At 60.4% G+C, this 9,320-nt stretch overlaps 1 protein-coding gene across 2 annotated transcripts; it reads right to left on the bottom strand.

Moving 5' to 3' along the window:
- Nucleotides 1–356: 356 nt before the first annotated feature.
- Nucleotides 357–8,371, bottom strand: PPP1R1B (protein phosphatase 1 regulatory inhibitor subunit 1B). 2 transcript variants are annotated; one of them, XM_041000900.1, is made up of 7 exons: nt 8,098–8,371; nt 6,679–6,739; nt 6,396–6,418; nt 5,962–6,034; nt 3,327–3,530; nt 1,221–1,358; nt 357–1,143 (listed from the first exon to the last, which is right to left on the bottom strand). In XM_041000900.1, the coding sequence occupies exons 1-7, from the start codon at nt 8,176–8,178 to the stop codon at nt 1,106–1,108; spliced, it is 618 nt and encodes a 205-aa protein (XP_040856834.1). In that variant the 5' UTR covers nt 8,179–8,371; the 3' UTR covers nt 357–1,105. The 2 variants fall into 2 exon arrangements, with proteins under 2 accessions (XP_040856834.1, XP_040856835.1); XM_041000901.1 differs by having other exon boundaries at nt 357–1,145; nt 1,226–1,358.
- Nucleotides 8,372–9,320: the final 949 nt, after the last annotated feature.

Here is a 9,320-nt window from a genome sequence, read left to right as displayed (position 1 = left end):
GTGGGGAAGTGGGAAAGAAGAAACCCGGGGCTTTTGTCGCTGTGGAGCCACAGAAACGCGGCCCTGTCGGGGGAGAGGGGGAAGTTCCTGAGGAAGACGTGGCGGGGGGTGGGGGTGGGAGACAGGCTCCTAGAGGAATGCACCTGTACTCCAAAGGGGCCTCTCTCCCCTTCTCCCAGCCATCCCTGCAAGGATGTCGTTCTTTCTGAATTCCCCGAGCCTGCCACGATAGAAGACTGGACAGTAGGAACCCAAGGCCCTAGCCTATGGGTAACTGTCAACACCAGGTTACCCCGCTTCCCCCAAGCTCTGCCGCGTGCCCCTAAAAAAAATAAATAAAAGGAGGCTCAGCCCAGTTATTTACAAAGATTTATTACAGCCGGGGCAGGGGGGTCCAAGCCCGGACTCCTGGACGGAGGGGACGGAGCGGCTGGCGGGACCTGGCTCCCCGCGGCCGCGCACCCCCTCAAGGACAGATACCAAGCGGCATTCCTGGCATAGAAGCACAACACGACAGCAGCAAGCAGCTTCTGCCAGTCCCTCTTCCAAACACCCAGTGGGAGCAGGGGTGAGCGGGATAGGTTTCCAAAATACAGAGGCTGTGATTGGTTCCTGAATTCTGGGCCCTGCTGGGAGGATGGGGGATGGGGCTCCCAACGTGCCCGCCCCTTCCCTTGGGAGAAAGGAAGGAAAAGGATCGAAGGGCACCCGCAGGCACCTCCTTTCCCCAGATCTGAGGGTCCTGCCCTGTTGGTCTCCTGGACCCAGGAATGGGGAACTGTGAGAGGCAAGTCCTTGTTCCCGGTGACCCCGCTTGTCCAGTGGGGGAGCTCTCACATCCCACCGCCCCCTGGGAGAATGGAGGAAGGACTGGCAAAGGGTCAGCATCAGGCAGCAAGTGCCCAGGAGGGATTCTCTAGGCATCGGCCAAAAGTGGGCAAACACACAGTGGGCAAGCACAGATCAGCCTTAGTCTCCTAGAAGTTAGCAGCTGCAGGACTAGCAGGACAGGGGCAAGGGTACCAACAGGGTGGGGGCCCAGTGGATTTCTTGGGGAGCAGCAATGTCCCCTCCACTTTCTTCTGGAAGATGCAGGAATGGGTGTCTATGTGCCAGGCTCAGCAGGAGCAGGCCCCTGAGGCTCTGTAAGGTAACCAAGGTAACCAGGGAGGGACTCAGGGCCTGGCCCTACCCTGCATGACCCCAGCCTCACCCCACACCCCATTCCCCAGCCTCACCGCCTAGGACTGGATCTTCCACTTGCTCCTCCGAGTGTCCGTCTCTCTGGGGCTCATCCAGAGGGGGTGGGCGTTCCCAGGGCCCCTCCAGACCCTGGCCGCAGGTTATCTTCTGCCCAGCTGAGGATGGGAAAGAACAGGTGGAAACACATGTTCTGAGCCTGCCCTTCCCAGGGCATCATGGCGGAGCATGGCTCCTAAGCTGTGTGGCTTAGACATGTCAGCTGGGGGGGACTGCATTGTGTCACAACTTACACCACCACCCATAATGCCAGCATCCATATGGGCACCAGTTTGTGTCTGGGCTGTTCCACTCCTGATCCAACTCTTTGCTAATGCACCTGGGAAAGCACCAGAACATGGCCCAAGTGCTGACCCAGACTCCTGGCTTCAGTCTGCCCAGGATATTAGATGTTGTAACTATTTGGGGGAATGACCCAGAGATGGAAAATCTCTCTGTGTGTAATTCCCAAATAAATAAATAACCCTTCAAAAAAAAGATGGGGGTGGGGTGAGGTTGATTCAGTGGCTCAACTGGCTAATCCTCCATCTTCAAGTGCTGACATTCTATGTGGGTGCCAGTTTGTGTCTTGGCTGCTCCACTTCCCATCTAGCTCCCTGCTTGTGTTCTGGAAAATCAATGGAGGATGGCCCAAAGCCTTGGGACCCTCTACCTGTGTGGGAGACCCTGGAGTGGCTTCTGGCTTAGCTCTGGCCATTGTCTTTCCTCTCTGTAAATCTGCCTTCCCAATAAAAAATAAAAACTTTTTAAAAAGACATTTTAGTGCCTTCTGAAGGGGACAGTGAGAAGAAAGTTGTGTTGGTGACTTTCAATGAAACCAGCTTAGTCCCTGTCCAGCCCAGCCCTCAGGAGCCACCCTGGAGTGGTGGTGGAAATATTGTTCCCTGCGGTACTCCTGTCATTTGACCCAGTGCCTGCCTGCCTGCCTTCCTGTCCTGAGGGGCAGCCTCCTCTTGCCTCCTGGTCACCAGGCCATGGGCCACGCAACAGCTGACTTGGCACTTCCAGCATGGCACTTGTGGCTGGCAGCAGAAGCTGCTGTGCTCATTGCCAGGGTGTTTGTGTGCAAGGGTGGTCATTCTCATAAAGGATGAGACCTCAAAGTGGACTGCACATCGGGAGGGCCAGATGTGGCACAGCCTTCCAGCACAGAAGGGACAGCCGTGGCAGGAGACAAGCTGTCTGTTTTTGGAGGTGCTTGGGTTTAAACCACTGTCTGGTCTCCTTTTTTCCCTAAGCAACTAAGGTTGGACCTGTCGGGAGCTAGGTAGATTCTTGAGTCCCAAATTCTAAATCTAGACACTAGAGGGCACCCTTCTATCCATCCTAGAAAGGAAAAGGAGAGAAAATAGCCACAAGATCCTAGAAGACAAATCCGTGGGTCAGTCCTGTAGGGCCACAGAGAACACAGGTTCAGAAGCTCAGGTCAGGAGCACATCAGGTTAAGCTGCTACTTGCAATGTGAGAGTGCTGGTTCAATTCCCAGCTGCTCTACTTCCAATCTAGCATCTCCCAATAAAGCTGGAGAGGCAATGGAAGATGGTCCAAGTACCTGGGCCTCTGCCACCCCCGTGGGAGACTTTGATGGAGTTCTGGATTCCTAGCTTTAACCTTTTAACCTGGCCCAAACCTGACTCATGTGGCCACTTGGTGAATGAATCAGCAGGTGGAAGATCTCTCTCCCTTTCTGCCTTTCAAAGAAGTAAGTAAAATAAATAAATAAATAAATGCGGGCTGTGAAGGTGCTGGGCTGGCTCAGTGGCCTGGGTATGAGCCTTCCCCCACCATCTCACTCCTTGGGTTGGAGGTCCTTTTTGGGGACCAGAGCCTCAGGTGGCCTCGCCTAATGCCTGGAGAAGGCAGACGTCATGGGAGAACCTGGCTGGGCGAGGGCTGAGCTGAGGGTGGAGGAGGCCCAGGTTTCGGGCCAGGAGCCCCACGAGGCTCCTGCACAGTGAGCAGGCCCCTGTCCCTGCAGTGTGCAGTGGGAAAGGCTGACAGGGGGAGGCACGTAGCAGTACATTCACGCAGGAGTGCCCCCACCCCCGGGGGGACCACTGGCTCACCAGACCCTCTGCCGCCTTTCAGGACTTCAGCCTGGCTGTCCTCTTCTTCCTCCTCTTCTTCCTCATCCTCCTCCTCCTCCTCATCCTCTTCTCGTGGGTAGCCCAGCTCCCGCAGCTCCCCCAGCTCATCCTCCTCCTCCGAGGCCTGGTTCTCACCCAGGTTGCTGATGGAGTGCAGGTGAGACTCGGCAATGCGCTGCACAGCTGACACAGGGTGCCCCGGTGGCATGGTCACCCCGGTGGCATGGTCAGCCCTGGAATCGAGGGCAGGGCGGGGAGGGGGGTGGCAGCGCATGCAGGCAGTGGGGGAGGGGGAACAGACCAGGGCAAAGGTAGTGGGGGGTGGACTCAATCTTGTCTGGCTCTTAAGCTGTTCCCCCAGGAGGCTGGCACCAGAAAGCACCGCTATTCCACAGGGCGCCAGACTGGGCAAGACCAGACGAGTAACAAGACAGCTTAACATTCCCTGGACTCAGCGAGGGTCTGTATCTACCAGCTTCCACCCTGGGTAGAAGTCACAGCACCTAGAGGCCTCAGCATATGCCCCCTTTCAGTTTCTGTGGGGAATGGTTCCCTGCTGACCCCAATCGTACCCACTACCCACCACACACAGCACTCCACCCCACCCCAGTTCACAGGGCTCCCAGGGGGCAGCAATATTTCTGAGGGTAAGAATGTGAGGAGGCTGCAGAGGTGGCCCCCACAATTTTGACCCATATCCCCAAGCTCCCAGCTCCCTCTGTGACGACCTAGAAAGAAGCCAACACCCCCTCACCACCACCACCACCAAGACTTGCTCCGGCTGCAAGGATGGCCAGGAGCAGGGGCTTGGGAAAAAAGGGATTGGGAGCAAGTGGGACACTGGCCTCCCCCAACTGCCCCAGGCCCATGCCAAGCCCAGGAGCAAGGTCACTGTGACCCCCTTCCTGCAGAAACCCAGTGGGGTAGCTGCAGGCTGGAAAGCTGTGGTGCAGTGAGCAGGGCAAGGCACTCCTGCCAACTCGGGGACAGGCACAGAGGACGCATTGTGTGTGCACGCAGCCCCACCCTGCCCCCACCTCCAAGCCCAGTACCTCCTGCCGGCTCTGGGCAAGCGACCCAGGCAATAAAAGCACGATAAATTGCCCTGCCCCAGCCTTGGGGACGCGGCAGTTTCACCTTGAACCAAGTGTGAAAGTGCTACCTTGGAACACCTCACCCCAAGACTCAGGGTTTTCCAGTTGGTCCCTCCCCTACAACCCGCACCCCCATCTGCTTGCTGCTTTGCCTCTCTCAGAAAGGGGCTGGAGCCTAGGAAACAGCACCCTCCTGCTGGAGAAAGGCCGGGAGGGCAGGAGGAATGTGTGTGACGCGGTGGCAGCCTCCCCCAGCAGAAGGGGAGCAGGTTCCTAAGCCCCAGTAATAACAGGTGTGCAGGATGCTGGCACCGCGTGGGCCTCCCCTTCATGCTGCACTGCAGGCTTGCTGGGATCAGCCCCTTGTCCCTGCTAGGCTGTCTCCTGCCACACCTGTCTCCAACCCTGGGGCCCTGAACCCTTCACTCATGCCAGCTTTCCCCTGATAAGCTCAAGTTCCCCAGACTGCTCACGCCTGCCCCCCTCCTCTTCCCTGAAAGATGTAGGGGCAGTGGAAGTGGAGATGGAGCACATTTTTGTGTCCCACTTCCTCAGGGGGCCGTGATCAGGAGCCCAAGGTCCAGTTTCCCCCCTTCTTATCCATCCGGACTCTCCCCAAATCCGGATCAGGAAGGGACTTCCTTCTCTCCTGGAGATGCCACCTTCTCCCTGTCTCTCTGCTTTGCACCTGCCTGGGACTCTCCCATGCCTCCCCACAGGTGGGCCTGCACACTGCCCCCTTCTATGGCTTCTGACTTCTCTTTGTCCTTTCTCGTGACAAGAGAAGGAACCCCAGCTCTCGTCTCTTCTCAGCCCCGCCTCTCTCCCCCCAGCCTGGCAGCAGCCCGACAGGTGCACCTGTTGACCTTGGCTGGTGCTCGGAAATTGTTATCCACCCCCTTCCCCTGGAGGGAGCTCTCAGCACACCCTTCTGGACTCTCTCCCCTGCCTCCCTCTGGGGAGGAGTGGGCTGGCTGGCCCGGCAGGAAGCGCCTTAGGCAGGATTTGAGATGGGGTGGAAAGGCATCCCGTGGGAAGAGGCCCCCTCTCCCCCAAGCTGCACCCCATAAGAATCCCTTCGCATGTCTCCTCCCTCTAGTCTGCCTGGTGAATTCCTAAGGTCCTACAAACCCAGTCTTGCTTGAAGCCTACCGGGAAGGTCTCCCATGTGCTGCTCCGAGAGATTGTGTGGAAGTAGCCAGGTGCCTTTGACATAGGAGAGGGCACCCTGTGATGGTGAATGGAAACCAGCACAGCTCACAGTTGCCAAGAGGAGAGGCCCACAAAGCCATGGTCACAGCCATGCCCACCTGTCACAGGGGGCCTTTCCACCCCACAGTCTGTCCTTGAGGGCCCGAGCCACCCTAATCAGACCAAGACAGATTCAGTCTCCATGCACAGGCTGGGCAGCAGGCAGCAAAGCCTCCCCTCGACCCAAGCCCCGCCTCCCACCTCCCTCCATCAGGGATCCTGGGGACAGCAGGGAAATGAGCTGGGTGGGCATGAGAGGGAGGCGGTACCTTTCAGCGAGGGGGGTGTGTAGGCACAGGGATTGGCTCTCTTCGACTTGTGGTGCCCCTCTCCTGCTGCTCTCTGCTGGGAGTGTGCAGGTCAAAGGTGTCCGCCAGAGGCCCCTCCCAACACCTCCCCCTCCATAGCATCCCTCCCAGCAGGCAGCCTGCTCCAGCCTCTGTGAGTGGGTCCTGCACCCATCCCACTCCACTCCACTCGTGTTGTTCAGGGTAAGCCCCTCTGCAAGTGGCCCCCTGCAAGTCTGAGCAGAGGCCAGGGCGGAAGAGGAGCTGCGGGCATCAGGCTCTCCAAGGAGGACTGATTGATATGTAAATGAGCCTCCTGGGTGGTACCCTGGGTTGGCTGGCACCACTGTGGGCATCCTGCCACCCCACCCCGAAGGATCCGGTGTCCCTCCTTCCAGCTGCCCCAGGAAACTCACCTGGTGGGGGTTGGCCTCCTCCTCTGATGAGGCCCCCCAGGAGGGAGGGAGGGAGGGAGAGAGAGAGAGAGAGTCAGTTAATCACCAGCTCTGGGAAAGGAAACAGGGCCCTCTCTTTCCTCAAGTCTGGTCTGAGAAGTGTGGCTAAAGCGGTGGCAGAGCTGGACTCTGGGGCCTTGCTTACTCCCCACCACCAGCTTCAGCTCCATCTCCCACTCCAGGGACCCAGCAGGGGGTCCAGGAGAGCATCAGAGTTAGCGTGGGGATGGGCCCCAAGCCCTACCTGGGGAGGAGTGCTCTGAGACTCGAAACAGCATGGCAGGGGTGGGTCTTCGGCGCCGGATCTAAGGAAAAGGAGGAAGGTGGGGTACGGAAGGTGCACCCCGGGTACACGCTCACCCTGGGCACTTGAACTCAAGACTCTCAAAACTCCAAGGAGCTCTGTTGCTCCTCCACCACCTCCCATCTGACAGGCAAGGCCCAGGACTCAGAGGCTGGGCTGTGTACTCACGGTCACACACCACACAGAGCCCGGCCAGAGGCACCTGTCACAGAACCCCAGCCCATGTCCGGCTGCTCCAGCGGACAGCAGATCTCGGAAGCCAAAGCCGGCTGGGGCTCCAGCTGCCAGTCCTGGGTCCTCTGGGGCAGATGTGTCAATGGCCACAGCTGCCACATGACCCTACCCGAAAAACGACAGTTCAAGGGCTGCAGAACACCAGGTCCAGCTGCCAGGGAGGCAGAGCCAGGCCTCGCAACCTGCCTGCCCCTGATGGCTGCCCTGCCCCTCTCTCTCAGGTGACGGGTGGGGGTAGCAACCTGGGACTGGGTGCCTCCGACCGTGTCCCCAGAACCCTAGAACTCTGCCCAGTTCTGGTGCCCTCCTTACATGCACCAAGCTGCTGCTCCTGGTGATGGGGGGGGGGGGTGGAACCCGCTGAGATCGCCCAGCAACTGTCCTCCCCACCCCCTTGGCAATCAGACCAACTGACGGTAATTAGGTCCCCTCTGAGCTCCAGGGAACTGCGCGAAGAGAACCAGGTGAGGTCAGAGCGCTGCCTCCCCTGCAGGCTGGACGCCTGGGCCTCCCTGTCCTGTCCCCCCACCTCTGCCCAAAAGGACTGAGTGCCATGCTCAGGGCTCTGCCATGCAGTGTCTCAGCAACAGGTGACTATGTGCTAGGGGAGGTGGCAGTGGAGCCCTCTGTCCCTGCCCCCCAGCCTTCGGAGGCCCCGAATTCCCAGCAAGCTCCTCAAACCCCGGCAGCTGTAGGAAGAAGTCTAACTTGAAGGGGTAGGGGGTGTGCTGCACACCCTGGGGGGGGGGGGCGTCCGGGGCTGACAGCAGCAAGTCACGAAAAGGCTCCAATCCAAAGTGTTTACATGAGGGGATCCTGACCTGTCCTGGGACAGGATCCCAGAAAGGAGTAGGCCTGGGGGACTCTGCAGGGTCCAGGATGGTCAAGCCCCGCTCCGGGAGTGGCCGGGAGTGGCCGACCAGCCCTCCTCCCCGCCGCCACTCCTTGCGGGATCGGCCCCCAGGCGCTGGGAAAAGTAACGAGTCTCCCGCCAACTTCCCGCGCCTCGGTCTTGGCCAAGACGGAGCTTCTTCTGATCCGCCGCCCCTCGCCAGCCCTGCCCAGCAGCGCCCCGAGAAAAGCAGAGAAGCCCCCGGTGTGCGTGCTGAGGGGTGGCCCCCTTACCATCTCCACCTGGCGGGGGTCGAGCTGGCTAGGGGGTGCAGGCACCGAGAACTGGATCTTCTTGCGGTCCTTGGGATCCATGGCGTGGGGGGTTCGCGGCTCGGGGTCTCGGGCTGCAGTGCGTGCTAGGCTACCCGCTTGCGGGCGGGCTGCGAGCGGCGAGGAGGAGGAAGAAAAGGAGGAGGAGCAGGGTTATTCACGCACGGATAAAAATACCGCTCGCGACGCAGACCTGGCGCGGGAGCGGGAGGCGGCCGCTCGGGTTTGCTGGCGGGGCCAGGTGCAGGCTCCGCGCGCGCCCGGGGCACACAGGTCGCCACGCGGGTCTCTCTGCCCTTCGTTCCTTCCCGGCCCGGAGCGTCCCCGCGCGGATTTGCTCTCCGTCTGCCTCCCTCTGCCTCTCCCTCTTCCGAGTCTCTCTGCTGGGCTCCGCGCCGCGTGCCAGCCCTGGGGTCCCAGCCCGTCCCCTCGGAGGGAGGGCACTGGAGGATGTGGCCAATGAGCGCTGAGAGCCGCGCCCTGCCCTCTCCTGAGGGGTGGGGTGGGGGTGTGTGTCTGGGTTGGAGTGGGCTGGGGGCCCCCTGCAGTCGCCCCTGAACTTGAGGCTGCATTTTTGATGGAGCCCCGCAGAGAGGAGCGATGCCCCCCTCCAAAGGGCAGCGGACAGGGGCTGGCATCAGGTCTCACAGTAACTGGTTCCCTGCCCGGGGCTTGGGCTTGGAGTCGCACTCAGGTCTGCGGGACAGAATCCCCAAGTCACGTCGTGATTGGGGGTGTCCCAGAAAGCGAGTGAGCGTGAACAAGGTGTGCGTGGGAGGACACCTGTCAGTCACCGTGGCAGGGAGGGGGTGCGAATGCCAGGGGCCTGCCGAGCCGTGGCGGGGGACCGGGTGCGTGTGTGAGCACAGGGTGTGGGTGCATGTGAGCGTGAGTGGCAGCGCGTGGGAGGCCTGTGTGCGGGGCGGGATGGGGGCGGGAAGGAAGCCGGAGGCAGTGAAGGTGATGGCAGGCTGTGCAAGCCCCACCCCCCCTTCACAGCCTGCCCCGTGGTGGGGTGGTACCCTGCCCTGTCCCCTACCTTTGGGCCTCAGATCTGATGGGAGGGGGCACGGAGCCAGCCGGGGGGGAGCAGAGGTGGGGGTGTCTGGTGTCGCACGTGTGTCCTCACGTGTGCCAGTTGGGTGTCTGCTGAAGAGAGCCAGGGGAGTGAGTGCCCTGCCTCT

Source organism: Ochotona curzoniae, unplaced genomic scaffold (assembly GCF_017591425.1).
Source record: "Ochotona curzoniae isolate NIBS_2020 unplaced genomic scaffold, NIBS_Ocur_1.0 scaffold_2453, whole genome shotgun sequence".
In the NCBI taxonomy this organism is placed as follows: domain Eukaryota; kingdom Metazoa; phylum Chordata; class Mammalia; order Lagomorpha; family Ochotonidae; genus Ochotona; species Ochotona curzoniae.
This window is presented reverse-complemented; position numbering and strand designations above follow the sequence as displayed.

What these genes read in the sequence shown, in the direction of transcription:
- PPP1R1B (XM_041000900.1), bottom strand. Translation starts at nt 8,178, where the DNA reads ATGGATCCCAAGGACCGCAAGAAGATCCAGTTCTCGGTGCCTGCACCC. An exon ending in CACACCCCCCTCGCTGAAAG is followed by an intron (nt 3,531 to 5,961) that starts GTACCGCCTCCC and finishes ACCCTGTGTCAG; the next exon opens with CTGTGCAGCGCATTGCCGAG. An exon ending in CGGTGAGGCTGGGGAATGGG is followed by an intron (nt 1,144 to 1,220) that starts GTGTGGGGTGAG and finishes GTTACCTTACAG; the next exon opens with AGCCTCAGGGGCCTGCTCCT.